At 42.7% G+C, this 15,650-nt stretch overlaps 1 protein-coding gene across 2 annotated transcripts in view; it reads right to left on the bottom strand.

Annotated features, from left to right (window-relative positions):
• Positions 1 to 1,136: 1,136 nt before the first annotated feature.
• USP24 (ubiquitin specific peptidase 24) overlaps positions 1,137 to 15,650 on the bottom strand; it is a 130,115-nt gene continuing 115,601 nt past the window's right edge. For both annotated transcript variants that reach the window (XM_083157587.1, XM_083157588.1), the window contains exons 61-67: positions 9,431 to 9,496; positions 8,862 to 8,925; positions 8,651 to 8,729; positions 7,199 to 7,274; positions 6,273 to 6,359; positions 6,007 to 6,117; positions 1,137 to 3,024 (exon numbers count right to left, since the gene is read on the bottom strand). In XM_083157587.1, coding sequence (XP_083013713.1) covers positions 2,962 to 3,024; positions 6,007 to 6,117; positions 6,273 to 6,359; positions 7,199 to 7,274; positions 8,651 to 8,729; positions 8,862 to 8,925; positions 9,431 to 9,496 — 546 coding nt within the window. In that variant the 3' untranslated portion in view covers positions 1,137 to 2,961. The remainder of the gene's footprint in view (positions 3,025 to 6,006; positions 6,118 to 6,272; positions 6,360 to 7,198; positions 7,275 to 8,650; positions 8,730 to 8,861; positions 8,926 to 9,430; positions 9,497 to 15,650) is intronic.

Raw genomic sequence — 15,650 nt, 5'->3', positions numbered from 1 at the left:
AATATAGAGGACCTTTTACCCAGAGCTGAAAGCTCTTCAGTCAAATGCAAGTTTCAAAGTAAAACTCTTGAGGGATTGCTTCACCATCAAAAAACTGGAGGAGCTGAGCATGGAGGTGGGGTTATAGGGGAGAGGTGCTGTGCATCCTAGGACATCTCAAAGCTTTGCTGATTGGAGCCCAGTCCTATGGATCCACCTACAAACCCAATATCACCCTGTGGGGAACATAAAACCTGAAGAAGAAATGTGTCTAAATCGTAATGCAAAGCAACTAGTACCCACAAGGATTATGTGCTGATTAACGTGATAAATGACTTTCATATCTGTAAGACGGAGTCTGTGAGTCTGTACACAAGAGGATACAATGTAAGAGCTGCAGCTTTTTTCCAATCTAAATTCTGTTATAGAAAGAAGGTTTTAAGAGAAATTCTGTTATGCTCCTTGTACAGACTCATGACACTTGTATAGTGTGTGTGTGTGTGTGTGTGTGTGTGTGTGTGTGTGTGTCTATCACATGAATCAGCAGTCTCCTGGTATATCCTAGTCGCATTGTGTTGTGTTCAAATAGCGTTTTCTGCCACAACCAAAAACAGACCTTAGCAGAGCTACACGGGATCAGGCAACTCACCCTACATGTATCGTGGCTAGACCAGGGATTCTCAAATTTGGCACCTCAGGACCGCACCCAGTTCACTTTTTCCCAGGTCTCCCGGCAGTTGCACATGTGCATTCATTACACATTGACACATTTTAAAAGATCCAAAGGTGTAGTTAATTATCTCACATGTTATACTGTGAGGAGACCTGCAAAACATGCACTGTGTGGGTTCCTGAGGACCGAGTTTGAGAACCTGTGGGCTAGACATATGAGGATTTCTTCAGAACAGATGTTCTCAAACTCGGTCCTCAGGACCCTAAACAGTTCATCTTTTCAAGGTCGCCTGTGCCCAGCTAAGTGACCTGGAAAACATGAACTGTTTGAGGACCTGTGTTTTAGAACATTTGGTACGTTGTCCCCCAATATCTTTTCCAGTGACTACCGTATGAACAGAATGCAGTATGATTTGGGAACAATAGGGAAAGGCAGTGGATTAGTAAGGCAGAAGAACTTGAACATCCTCCCAGGTGGAAGGGTATTTTGTATAATATGGTGCATTTATTGGGAAAGAGAAGACCTAAAAAATTAAGTATCAGTGCAACAAATCAAGAAAATATACAACACAATCAATAAAAAATAATTGGCACAAAACATACAAATCATTGTCTGGGGCCTTCTAATATAAGAGATCCCAAACCCAGAGTTGCCATTGCCTGATCTTGTAGGATGGGATCCAGCAAATTCCAGTTACTGAGAAAGTATATATTGATATCATTATATATTACATAAATCAAATCCAATCTTCGCACCATTTAACATTCATTCTGCGCAGGGAATATAAACTAATGTCCCAGAAAATGTATAGCCGGCATCAATGACTGGGCTCCATGGCCAGACTGAGCTTTGATCAATATGTCTCTGTGTGCTTAAGGCAGGAGTTGACAAAACTACTTACAAGTCCATGACCCAAAAATGTCCTATAAAGAAGCGAGGCGCTCTCTCAAGCCCAGCACTTCGGCGTAGCCGTTTTCTGGCTCCTGTTGCGTCTCGGATTACGGGCAAAGAGAAATGTTCTGGATAAAGTGCGTCAAATGGGGTGGATTTCTTAAAAACGTTTCGGTACGATTTGCTTAAGAATTTTACAGCTTCGTTCTTCTGTAAATTCCGTACTGTGAAAAGAAAATCACATTTGCGAAGAAATGGGCATTCCTGCTCTCTGTTTCTAAATAACGCAGCACAGTGTAGTAAGATTTAAATGTTCAAGAGAAAACAATTCTATGGTAAAAGGTTGCACGAGAGGGTAAGAAGTTCTGGAGAAATGTTCTGGGTCTAACTGACCAATTCAATGATATACATCGAAATGCCCCAACTCCTTTTTCCAATCTCCAAGACTTTAAAAAGAAAACCAAAAAAATTGTACAAAAAAAAAAAATGTACAAAAATTCAGATTTGGCAGCTCTGTACAACGTAAATTTCTCCTATATTTCCTTCTAATCCAACCTACAGGAACCTGTTTGGTTTCACGTCTACTGCACATAAGTGATAGAGTCCCTTGATGGGTTGTAGAAATATTCAGCCTATCATTTATTAGGTACAAGTGACATCACTGAGGTAAGAGGCACAATGTATAGCACACGCCTCTGTGAAGTCACCAGCTGCTAGCGAATTGATAGTCCAACCCACAAAAAAAAACATTCGCCTTATCGTTGAGTAGGTGTCCGGTGTTCTAGGGCGAATGTCTGATGATGCAGGTTCCTATGGCAATATACAAGTTTTGGGAGACATATTAAATACAAAGTATCATTATTATTATTTTTTTCCTCTTTAAAAGATCCGTTGCAAACTAAATTTGTACAAGGTTAAGTCTTACACATTTTTACATCATTTTAATATTCCTAATATTGAAAGATTAAAAAGCTGTGTATGCACCTAAAATCAGTCAAGATTTTTCTCTTTTTAATATTTCGTATAAAACCAAATGAAATCGTCGCAGCATTACAGAAAAAGCAACAACTGTACATTCACTCCTTCAACGCTTGCGAACTAAAAAGAAAAAAAAAATATTCGACCACTTTCCAGGCGTTCCTTTTTTGTTTTTGATTTTCAATAAAATCTTGACAAAAATACTTTGTTTTTATTCCTCTATTTTTTTTTTTTTTTGCAGCAATAATAAAGTCCGGTTTAAGACGTTCCAGATATGGCCTTGAGTGGGTCTAGGTAAGTCGCCTCTCAGGAAGAACCCCGTAGAACGTACTGGGCTGTTGACTCCAGTGGAAATGTTAGGATGAATCTGTTGTGGTTCTCAAAGTGCATTCATATCACAGCGCAACAATCCTTTCCCCTTCTGTAACTGGGGAACACGTTTAGGGGTCAACGTCCTCAAGGTCACTTTTTGGTTCTCCAATTATCATTGGAGAGTCAGGGCCCTAAAATAGACAAAATTACAAAATGATAAAGTGCTTTAAGTGATATACCCTCCATTGAACGCTTGAATAATACCTTTTTTTCTATTAAACAGTACATAAATTTAACATGATGTTAAATAAAAAAAAAACACTTGGCCTTATTGAAAAGACAAATTCTCATGCACCCCCAGCGTCCATTTCCTCCCTCTAACATACCATCCACCTTTGTCCACCAATGCATCTACTCCCTGTACGCCCCTCACTAACGGCTTTTACAGGCAGAAACATCTTCTCATGTTGGAACTATAAAATTCCCTATAACTCTTGCTCAGTCTCTCCTCTAGCATTAGGTTGACTTGTCCGAACCGGATTTCCTCGGCAGCTCCATGGGATGGCTCAAATACGATTAGGCACTTGATGTGCCAAGTTTTGCATGTGATAAATCGTGATTTATCACATGTAACTCCTAGGGAGCTGCAGGTAGAAGGAGCCGGGCAGGAGAGTTCATGGTGAGCCAGGCTGCAAAAAAAAAATAAAAATACCTTAAACAAATGAATGGGTAGCCACTGACTGGATGAGAACTCTTAGCCAATCAGCTGCCTCCCATTTGGGAAGCCGATGAATGGCTGGAGAGAGCTCTCAGCCAATCAGTGGCTTTCCATTCATTTGTATGTTTTTGTTTTATTTATTTTTTGCCCTTCCCCCACCAGCTTGCGGTGTCCCCCTCCTCTGTGTTTTCCCGCCAACTCCCAGCATCCCACTGCTAGGCTCCAGAGTCCCCACATGGGATGCGATATATCATGGGAGCTACAAAGCACACACGATGTGCCTCCGATCCGCACGGTACCATGCATCGGGTGTCATACATATGCGATTTGGTCCTAATTTGCGGCCCGATCCGTTGAATTCAGGTGAAATCAGGCCCAAATCACATAGTGTATGGGGGCCGTAATACCCTGGTGACTGTCCCATCTCCACTGTGAGCAATCCTTATTCCTCTTGTCTCAGCTCCTCAGTTTTATCAGCTAATTGTAATGAAACGCTCCTGAGCATGACCCCCTCCAACCTCACACATTCATTTTGTAGGTCTTGTATACCCGTTTTACTTATTCTCTGTTCTACCCACAGTCAAGCACGTTACAACAGTCAATATAATAAGTAAGGCAGCATCCTTATATGAGGAGCACAGCTGGATAAGTGAGGCAGCATCCTTATATGAGGAGCACAGCGGGATAAGTGAGGCAGCATCATTATATGATGAGCACAGCTGGATAAGTGAGGCAGCATCCTTGTATGAGCAGCACAGCTGGATAAGCGAGGCAGCATTCTTGTATGAGAAGCACAGCTGGATAAGTAAGGCAGCATCATTATATGAGTAACACAGCTGGATAAGTGAGGCAGCATTCTTGTATGAGGAGCACAGCTTGATAAGTGAGGCAGCATCTTCATATGAGGAGCACAGTTGGATAAGTAAGGCAGCATCACTATATGAGGAGCACAGCTGGATAAGTAAGGCAGCATCACTATATGAGGAGCACAGATGGACAAGCAAGGCAGAATCACCATATGAGGAGCACAGCTGGATAAGTGAGGCAGCATCATTATATGAGGAGCACAGCTGGATAAGTGAGGCAGCATCATTATGAGGAGCACAGCTGGACAAGTGAGGCCGCATCATTATATGAGGAGCACAGCTGGATAAGTGAGGCAGCATCATTATATGAGGAGCACAGCTGGATAAGTAAGGCAGCATCCTTATATGAGGAGCACAGCTGGATAAGTGAGGCAGCATCCTTATATGAGGAGCACAGCGGGATAAGTGAGGCAGCATCATTATATGATGAGCACAGCTGGATAAGTGAGGCAGCATCCTTGTATGAGCAGCACAGCTGGATAAGCGAGGCAGCATTCTTGTATGAGAAGCACAGCTGGATAAGTAAGGCAGCATCATTATATGAGTAACACAGCTGGATAAGTGAGGCAGCATTCTTGTATGAGGAGCACAGCTTGATAAGTGAGGCAGCATCTTCATATGAGGAGCACAGTTGGATAAGTAAGGCAGCATCACTATATGAGGAGCACAGATGGACAAGCAAGGCAGAATCACCATATGAGGAGCACAGCTGGATAAGTGAGGCAGCATCATTATATGAGGAGCACAGCTGGATAAGTGAGGCAGCATCATTATGAGGAGCACAGCTGGACAAGTGAGGCCGCATCATTATATGAGGAGCACAGCTGGATAAGTGAGGCAGCATCATTATGAGGAGCACAGCTGGACAAGTGAGGCCGCATCATTATATGAGGAGCACAGCTGGATAAGTGAGGCAGCATCATTATGAGGAGCACAGCTGGATAAGTGAGGCAGCATCCTTATATGAGGAGCACAGCTGGATAAGTGAGGCAGCATCATTATGAGGAGCACAGCTGGACAAGTGAGGCAGCATCATTATATGAGGACCACAGCTGGATAAGTGAGGCAGCATCATTATATGAGGAGCACAGCTGGATAAGTGAGGCAGCATCTAGTACAGGGCTGGGCAACACCAGCCCTCCAGATGTTAATGAACTACACATCCCAGGATGCTTTGCATTAGTTTTGCTATGTGGCCATGCTGAAACTGATGCAAGGCATGCTGGGATGTGTAGTTCATCAACATCTGGAGGGCCGGTGTTGCCCAGCCCTGATCTAGTAGATGACTGAGCCTCTCTGAAACTACACAAAACATTCAGGCTAGATGTGGTACAGCCTTGCTATTCAGCATTCTCATAAGTTACCACACTCAGGTCAAAGAAAAAAAAAAAAACAATCAGATGAATCCAATCTTACAGCAGGACATCCTGCCTGCCCCCTATTGGCCAATATACATTATATAACAGACTTGTCTGTGTGTCTTTTCCATTCCACCTTCTCCCAGGCACGACATGGATGAACACTACAGGTGTTATGGTGATACCCAAACAATACACAACATGTTAGTAGTAAAAGAACAGAACTCTCACCTGCTGCATACTCCTCTCTCCATTCTCATTGGCTGGGCTGCTCTCCGACCCATTGCTGCTTCCTGACTGGTCCTTCTCATTTAGCAGGGCGGTGGCATAGGCCAATGTATCCTGCAGCAAAGCAGCAATCAGTGATCATACAACCGTTCTACTCTCCCAGTACAGTGCTACTCACTACCTAACACATTTATGCAGTGCTTAGATCTGCATGTCACTAATCTATCATCCCCCAATCCCGAGCCCTTAGCCGTATGCCCATACCGTACCTGTGCGGAGATGGTCCGTTGGAAAGTCTTCGCTGTAGAAGTCTCGTTAGACACATTACTCTGCGGAGCCCAGCAGTGCTCGGACATCTGAAATGGGAACCGCACAGTAAATCATCCAGGATCAGAGCTTTCTTACAGACACATAGGACCTGTAATCTCCACTGTTATTATCCAGTGCTCTCTTATTAAAAGCAACGCTCACAAATCGCCCCCTTTAGTTGTGAAGATGAACACGGGGCTAATGCAGTTACATTCCAGTCTTACTGCGCATCAGCCTCCACATCTGTGACATTATCTAGTGTACAGAAACTTCCTAAAACGATACACTGGTTGTTTTATTTAAATCACTGCTTCGCGTACCACAGCTTCACTTCATGATCTCTACAAGAAATCGGAAAGTCTCAGATGGGCGTATTGTCCCCGCTGACCATTGCAATATGAAACTACTTACAAAGGATCTATAATTATGGACATAGCTCCATAGGTGCACACTATTGTCACAGCTGTAGTGTTCATCTGCGGATATCCGTACAGAACCACACCATCGGACATTGCGCCAGCCCTACTGAAGCGGACACTGTCCATCTGAACACAGCAGACCACGTCAGTGCAGCCGAGTTAGTAGACACAGTTGCTGTGATGCTCCCGTGTCTGGTTACAGATACATGGACATCCCTTCCTCCACCTCAGTCTCTGTGTGGGACACAATTTGTCCCATGGTTACAGCTGTTGCTACGTAGAATAAGATTTCCATAGAATCTGCCACAAATGTCAGGAGCCGCCACATCAGAGCTTTCAGTTGCCACTAGGTGGCTTTATGAGAGGAACTGTAGAGACCCCGGGAGCCGTGACTGTATTTGTTGCAATCTAGATATACACTGCAGAACCAGAGGCCACAGCTGGGTATATGGATCTGTGTACTGTACCTTCTTCTGTAACCACTGCACGGCCCAGCTCCAATGATGAGAGTTTTCTTTGAAATACTCCTTAGCAGCCGGACACCTGTTAAGCAAACGAAGTGCAAAGAAAACTTACACATCAACGGCTTTCAGAACACAGAGATATCACAATACACTGTAAGGAAGGTTCCGGCTACGCCACAACTCACAAAATTGGCTCGACAAGCCTCTGATTACGCCATTTTTGACAAAATATGTCTTTGTCGCAACATAGTGTGGCCAGGATGCACAAGGAGACTGCGCTGAATAATCTGATACATATACACGATCACGTTTGATAATGAAAAAAAAAAATCATAGACTCAGACGCACGAAGGTCATATCAAATTAGTCAGCAGTCTAGCGTTGCCTCGGGTCATTGTGCCGATGATCAACAGGAAAAAAAATGCAAAAAAAACCCAACGCTCAGAGCTAGAAATATTTCACGCAACCTAACGTGGAAAGACGGGCTGTTAGGTATCACTGCAGCAACGATGCATGAGAACATAGCCGTAGCGTCAGACAGACTCTTTCCGGGGATAACAATAATAGCAATGCTGCCTCACAGCACGGAGGTTGTGGGTTGGATTACAAGCGGGGCAATCATCTGTGTAAGGTTTGTATGTTTTCCCAGCATGTGGTACTTCCACTTGTTACCACATTTTAAATACATACTAGTAGGTTACAGAAACCTAAAGGGCTGTATAATATGTGCTTTATATATTACTATAATGAGAAATATTATTAACTATAAATGTCCTGAGCAGACGCAGGAAACATCGGTATTACACTGGATAATGCACTCCTTAGTTATCAGTGAGCCACATGTAACCGCTTCCATGTCCTGTGCCTTCATATTCCCAACATTAGTATTAGGGTGCCCAATCCCGCACCATTTTTTAATTCCCGGGATTGGCCTCCTGATGGGGGCTAGGGTGAACATTGTTTGTGGGGACCGGCGGGCAAGATGTGCAGGGCCAGGAGATCAGTGCAGCCAGAGGCACAGGGGCTGTCTCATCCTCTCAAGGCTGCAAGTGTCACTGCCGGGAGAAGAGACGGACCGCAGCCACCTGGAATGTTTTGCTGCTGGGCTCCTCCTACAGATGGAACCGCGTTGTCTTTGCAGGGGATGGCGGCAGAATCCCCCCCCCCACCGCCTCCCCTAACCCTGTCAGTCTCCCTGAAGCGGAGACTGACAGGGTTCCCATCGCCCCACCGCCCGGAAACGGAGACGCGCGCATCTCAGTCAGATGGACGCCGGGCTGCTCGCGGATCGCCAGCGGAGACAGTCTGGCGATTCGCCAGCGAGGGAGCCCGGCTCCATCTGTATGTCTAATACAAAAAGACAAACATTCTTCAGATGTAGTGTGTGCAAGTGCAACTATGAAGACAGGCAGCCCGAGCGGAGGATTTTACCCAGCACACTGGGGTTACACTTACTTCTGGGCCAGAGTGACCAAGAACTTCACGCACTGGTAGCAGCGACTGCTGTCTACATGGTTACTGTGGTGCATCAGTGCTGTGGAAGGAGAGGGAACATTTGGTGGTCAAGGCTGATCTATAGGGAGATAACGGCATAATCCAAAACAAGCAGATAACAGCCGGGAGCACAGGGCAACAAGATGGGAAATGATTCGGTTTGCGGACTTACCCAACAACCCGTCGGATTCAAACGTAAACTGAAGCCTTTGCAACTGGACCGGATCTTCCATCACCTTGAAGAAAGAAAGAAATTTAATTCCCGTTTTTGGCTCACAAAAGAAAGAAAGCCGTGCTTCAATTGAGAAATCAAACCCAAACTGGCCACATCTACCTTTCATAGGATTACACTGCGGACTGAGCACATCATGTTTCAGAATAACACATTTAGGTGGATGTTCTATTCCATTTGGGCCCATACATTTTATTGTATAGAACAGCCTCCGATTTGCCAAAAGTGGGGATTTTTTTTTTTTGCCGCAGGATTACACAACAATTGGACAAATGTTTTTTGTTTTTTTTTAATGGAGAAGTGTTGAAAAAAATCTGCACTTTCCGTAAATCAGAGGTGGTTCTATTTGGCCTATCGTGGAGAAGAACAGGGGCAGAATGTAATGAGGTGCTAGCACTTTATGCAAAAGGAGAGCGGATCTTCTTTGCACAGGATTCCCAGTTTGGAGAGAACACAGGCTTCGCGATAACTGTTCCCCACAGAGTTATAGAGGCATCATATGTACATACCAGTATCTCGTGCAGGAGGGTGAACATGTTCTTCAGCTCATGTGGGGGAGCAGACTCCAGCTGATTCTACAAAGGAAACATACAATATATTTCACACAATTAAACATGTAATAATGACATGACATAACACAGCATCTACTATTGCAGTAAACATTGACCCCTGTCCTAAGGTGACAATTAGAAATGCCAATCCCAGGGCATCTTCTCAATCCCGGGATGGACCTCCCTAATAAATAATAACAAAAACATGCCCAATCACCCCATACTGGCCGTCCCACCCATTTACTTACATGGTGGGGCGGACGGGAGCGGAGCAGACCACAGCAGTGCCTCAGGGAGCGAGCGGGTGGCAGCATTAACAGAGCATGTGGTGCAGCCGGAACATGGAGGTGCAGCCTAGAGCAGAGGCGCGGCATGTACAGGGTGACCACTGACTGTCGTGCTGCACAGAGCCATGCGCTCGGTTTGGGAACAGCATCCGAGCCGGTGCACAGACGCTGCCTGGCATGCACAGTCTAACCCCGAAATCCCGAGATTAAATACTTCAATCACAGAAATTTTGGGGTCAAATTCTAGTGCCAATACACTGTGCGACTTCTCAGAGGGGAGAAGGGAATACGGGTCCATCTGGAACCACATACATCGAATCTATTGTATGCGATCGCAGCTAGGCCTGTGTTTCCGATAATTCTATAGAGCAGGCCTTGAGGTCTCTGACTCCGATGTGCGAAGGACCGCGCATCGGATAGGAATCTGAGGTGAAATGCATTCGATTTGACAACGATTTAATCAGATGTGGTGCCAGGTGCAGTGTCCCGCAGCCCAGTGGTTAAAGTGGTCCTGGAGAGGTGGTAGAACTCATTTAACCCGCAACATCAACCGCCCCCCTCCCCCTCAATTAGGTCGAGCCAGGGTCAGTGCTAGTGTGCCTGAAATCCCATACTATCCAAAGGACCAAAAGGCCGCACAAAACAAGGGACAGTGCTCTCACAAGGTAGAGTTCTGGCTACACAATACTAACCCCAATTCAAATTACATTCACCACCCCTCCCTCTCACCGACACAGGCCCATGGACAACACCTTCTTCAATGCCCGCCTCTCTGTCCACTCAGCAGCATAGGGACAGCAAACTCAACCCCCTAGCCACATGTTGTTACACGGCAGCGAAGAGCACCGACTGTGGACATCATAGACTGACACCCCCACTATAGCACGTATTTGTGTTCACAGATAGTGCAGCATAAGCACAGGGCAGCACATGTATAGGGAAGCATAGTGCAGTACATTTACAGTATAAGGAAGCACAGGGCAGTACATGTATAGGGAAGCATAGTGCAGTACACGTACAGTATAAGGTAGCACAGATATATTGAAACAGAGTTTAGGCACTGGATTGGGGGGGGGGGGACTTAGAGTAAGGCTGCAGTGGAGAAGGGGGGCATACTTAGAGTTAGGAAATGGAGGGTGAGGTTGGAGGTAGGCAGATGAGAGGATGGGCTAGAAATTGGGGGAGGGTAAGTATTAGTTAACAAATCCCTACTGGGATTTCCGCCTCCAGGATTCAGACCACCATCATCCCAAACGACGGTCACCTGTATGTATCTCATTCCTTCTATATTCACTTTTGACACTAAACTACCAACATTTTTACATGGAAAGGGGAGTAAGGGGGGCGCAGCATTTAGAAAAGGAAAGCTTATTTCAATTTTACCAGGAACAGAGGTTCACTCAAATCGTTCAGTGTGGCCATGATCAGGGTTGTTCGGGGTCTGCTGCTCCCTCCACCCCCGCACCTCTCTGGTAGGCAGAGAGAGGCCAGCGGCGAGCAGGTGGAATAGGGCGGCTGCTGATTGGCTGAGATGCCTGTGCCGGGACATGGCCATATCGTTCATCATGCTTAAACATGGTACGATGTGGCGATGATCCTGCACAGTGGGTCGTTGATCTCTATCAGCATGATGAAGGGATCAGCAGGCTCGACAAACGACACGCGGGCATCACAGCCCATACGGTAAGTGTTTAAACGATTGGTCGTTCCGATCGGTCGGAAAGGGTCCCATAGTTTAAAAATAAATCTTAACCATGTGTCCATACCTCCCAACATGACCCATTCCAAGAGGGACAAAATGATCTGTTCCTGGACTTGCATGCCAGTGGCAGTTGGAGAGTTGCAGGGCTATAGCACAGTCCAAAAATTAGATAGGGGACCTGCAACAACTGCCACCCCAAACTCCACAGTCAATGAATCACTGGCAGGTGTTTCTCCCCTATTTGAATTTTAGACAGTGGTGCAATCCCACCTTTGCAATAGCCACTGGCGAAGAAGTCCAGGAGCAGAGCCTTTTGTCCCTCCTGGAATGGGTCAGGTTGGGAGGTATGTGTGTCTACAGACAACTTTAGGTTGGTACAAATGTGATTCACTGAACACTAAAAACAATAATGCCTTTCTTATTTATTATAGACAAGAGAAATCACAAAGAAATGAGTCGCCAAGGGACGCAGTCTGCATCCCTTTGGTTAAAATGCCAGAGGTTGCTATACTTGTGCTGGCATCCTGACTGCCGTCTAAACACTGAAGCCTGCCAGGATTTCCTGATTAGGGATACCGGCATCGCTGTTCTGACCTCCGTCACCCTGATTGCCGGTCATCCATAAGTTTCCCCTCCCCAAACCCAGAGATAGTTCACCCGCAATAATTTCTAGCCCTTAAACAGCTTTCTTAATTAGGTGCAGTTTCACTTTAAGAAAAAAAAAAAAAAAACATGTATTATGACATCACAAGTAATATGACATCACAAGGTCATTATAAGCGCCTCCCATGCACTGGCCACTCATTTGCAGTGAATGCAAGGTATAGTATGAATCCTGAGCTCTGTGCATGGAACATTATATTATATTTATTATATGATTGTATTTATTCATTAACATGTAGCCAGAGAGATGCAGGTGCATTTCATAACAATAATTATATTATTAATATTATATGTAGTAATATTTAACCAGAGATGCAGACATATTTCACATTAATATTACTATTAAAATTATTGGTATTTCCAATTGTTATATTTATTTAATAACGTATAACTAGCATACTGCAAGCACATTTATGCTTATTATATTTCATGCATTATTATTTATTTAGTAACATATAACCAGCTCGTACTCGCAGTATTGTTATTAGTTAGTAACATATAACCAGCTCGTACGCGCAGTATTGTTATTAGTTAGTAACATATAACCAGAGCTGTATGCGCAGTATTGTTATTAGTTAGTAACATATAACCAGAGCTGCAGGCAGTATTGTTATTAGTTAGTAACATATAAATAAGAGCTGCATGCACAGTATTGTTATTAGTTAGTAACATATAACCAGAGCTGTATGCGCAGTATTGTTATTAGTTAGTAACATATAACCAGAGCTGTATGCGCAGTATTGTTATTAGTTAGTAACATATAACCAGAGCTGCAGGCAGTATTGTTATTAGTTAGTAACATATAAATAAGAGCTGCATGCACAGTATTGTTATTAGTTAGTAACATATAACCAGAGCTGTATGCGCAGTATTGTTATTAGTTAGTAACATATAACCAGAGCTGCATGCGCAGTATTGTTATTAGTTAGTAACATATAACCAGAGCTGTATGCGCAGTATTGTTATTAGTTAGTAACATATAACCAGAGCTTCATGTGCAGTATTGTTATTAGTTCGTAACATATAACCAGAGCTGCATGCGCAGTATTGTTATTAGTAACATATAACAAGAGCTGTATGCGGAGCATTGTTATTAGTAACATATAACCAGAGCTGTATGCGGAGCATTGTTATTAGTAACATATAACCGGAGCTACATGTGCAGTATTGTTATTTGTAACAGATAACAAGAGCTGAATGCGCAGTATTGTTATTAGTTAGTAATATATAACCAGAGTCACACGTGCAGTATTTTTATTAGTTAGTAACATACAACCAGAGATGAATGCGCAGTATTGTTATTAGTTAGTAACATAGGTTCCCCTCCCCAAACCCAGATATAGTTCATCCACAATAAATTCTAGCCTTTACACAAATTGCTTAATTAGACGCGGTTTCACTTTAAGGGGAAAAAAAACATGTATTATGACATCACAAGTAATATGACATCACAAGTAATATGACATCACAAGTAATATGACATCACAAGTAATATGACATCACAAGGTCATTATAAGCTCCTCCCATGCACAGGCCACTCATTTGCAGTGAATGCAAGGTATAGTATGAATCCTGAGCTCTGTGCATGGAACATTATATTATATTTATTATATGGTTGTATTTATTCATTAACATGTAGCCAGAGAGATGCAGGTGCATTTCATAACAATAATTATATTATTAATATTATATGTAGTAATATTTAACCAGAGATGCAGACATATTTCACATTAATATTACTATTAAAATTATTGGTATTTCCAATTATTATATTTATTTAATAACGTATAACTAGCATACTGCAAGCACATTTATGCTTATTATATTTCATGCATTATTATTTATTTAGTAACATATAACCAGCTCGTACGCGCAGTATTGTTATTAGTTAGTAACATATAACCAGCTCGTATGCGCAGTATTGTTATTAGTTAGTAACATATAACCAGAGCTGTATGCGCAGTATTGTTATTAGTTAGTAACATATAACCAGAGCTGCATGCACAGTATTGTTATTAGTTAGTAACATATAACCAGAGCTGTATGCGCAGTATTGTTATTAGTTAGTAACATATAACCAGAGCTGCAGGCGCAGTATTGTTATTAGTTAGTAACATATAACCAGAGCTGCATGCGCAGTATTGTTATTAGTTAGTAACATATAACCAGAGCTGTATGCGCAGTATTGTTATTAGTTAGTAACATATAACCAGAGCTGCAGGCAGTATTGTTATTAGTTAGTAACATATAACCAGAGCTGCAGGCGCAGTATTGTTATTAGTTAGTAACATATAGCCAGAGCTGCAGGCGCAGTATTGTTATTAGTTAGTAACATATAACCAGAGCTGCATGCGTAGTATTGTTATTAGTTAGTAACATATAACCAGAGCTGCAGGCGCAGTATTGTTATTAGTTAGTAACCTATAACCAGAGCTGTATGCGCAGTATTGTTATTAGTTAGTAACATATAACCAGAGCTTCATGTGCAGTAATGTTATTAGTTAGTAACATATAACCAGAGCTGTATGCGCAGTATTGTTATTAGTTAGTAACATATAACCAGAGCTTCATGTGCAGTAATGTTATTAGTTTGTAACATATAACCAGAGCTGTATGCGCAGTATTGTTATTAGTTAGTAACATATAACCAGAGCTGTATGCGCAGTATTGTTATTAGTTAGTAACATATAACCAGAGCTGTATGCGCAGTATTGTTATTAGTTAGTATCATATAACCAGAGCTGCATGCGCAGTACTGTTATTAGTTAGTAACATATAACCAGAGCTTCATGTGCAGTAATGTTATTAGTTAGTAACATATAACCCGAGCTGTATGCGCGGTATTGTTATTAGTTAGTAACATATATCCAGAGCTGCATGCGCAGTACTGTTATTAGTTAGTAACATATAACTAGAGCTGCAGGCGCAGTATTGTTATTAGTTAGTAACATATAACCAGAGCTTCATGTGCAGTAATGTTATTAGTTAGTAACATATAACCAGAGCTGTATGCGCAGTATTGTTATTAGTTAGTAACATATAACCAGAGCTGTATGCGCAGTATTGTTATTAGTTAGTATCATATAACCAGAGCTGTATGCGCAGTATTGTTATTAGTTAGTAACATATAACCAGAGCTGTATGCGCAGTATTGTTATTAGTTAGTAACATATAACCAGAGCTGCATGCGCGGTATTGTTATTAGTTAGTAACATATAACCAGAGCTGTATGCGCAGTATTGTTATTAGTTAGTAACATATAACCAGAGCATCATGCGAGGTATTGTTATTAGTTAGTAACATATAACCAGAGCTGTATGCGCAGTATTGTTATTAGTTAGTAACATATAACCAGAGCATCATGCGCGGTATTGTTATTAGTTAGTAACATATAACCAGAGCTGTATGCACAGTATTGTTATTAGTTAGTAACATATAACCAGAGCTTCATGTGCAGTATTGTTATTAGTTCGTAACATATAACCAGAGCTGCATGCGCAGTATTGTTATTAGTAACATATAACAA

Source organism: Crinia signifera, chromosome 8, assembly GCF_055691185.1.
Source record: "Crinia signifera chromosome 8, ASM5569118v1, whole genome shotgun sequence".
Lineage (NCBI taxonomy): Eukaryota > Metazoa > Chordata > Amphibia > Anura > Myobatrachidae > Crinia > Crinia signifera.
This window is presented reverse-complemented; position numbering and strand designations above follow the sequence as displayed.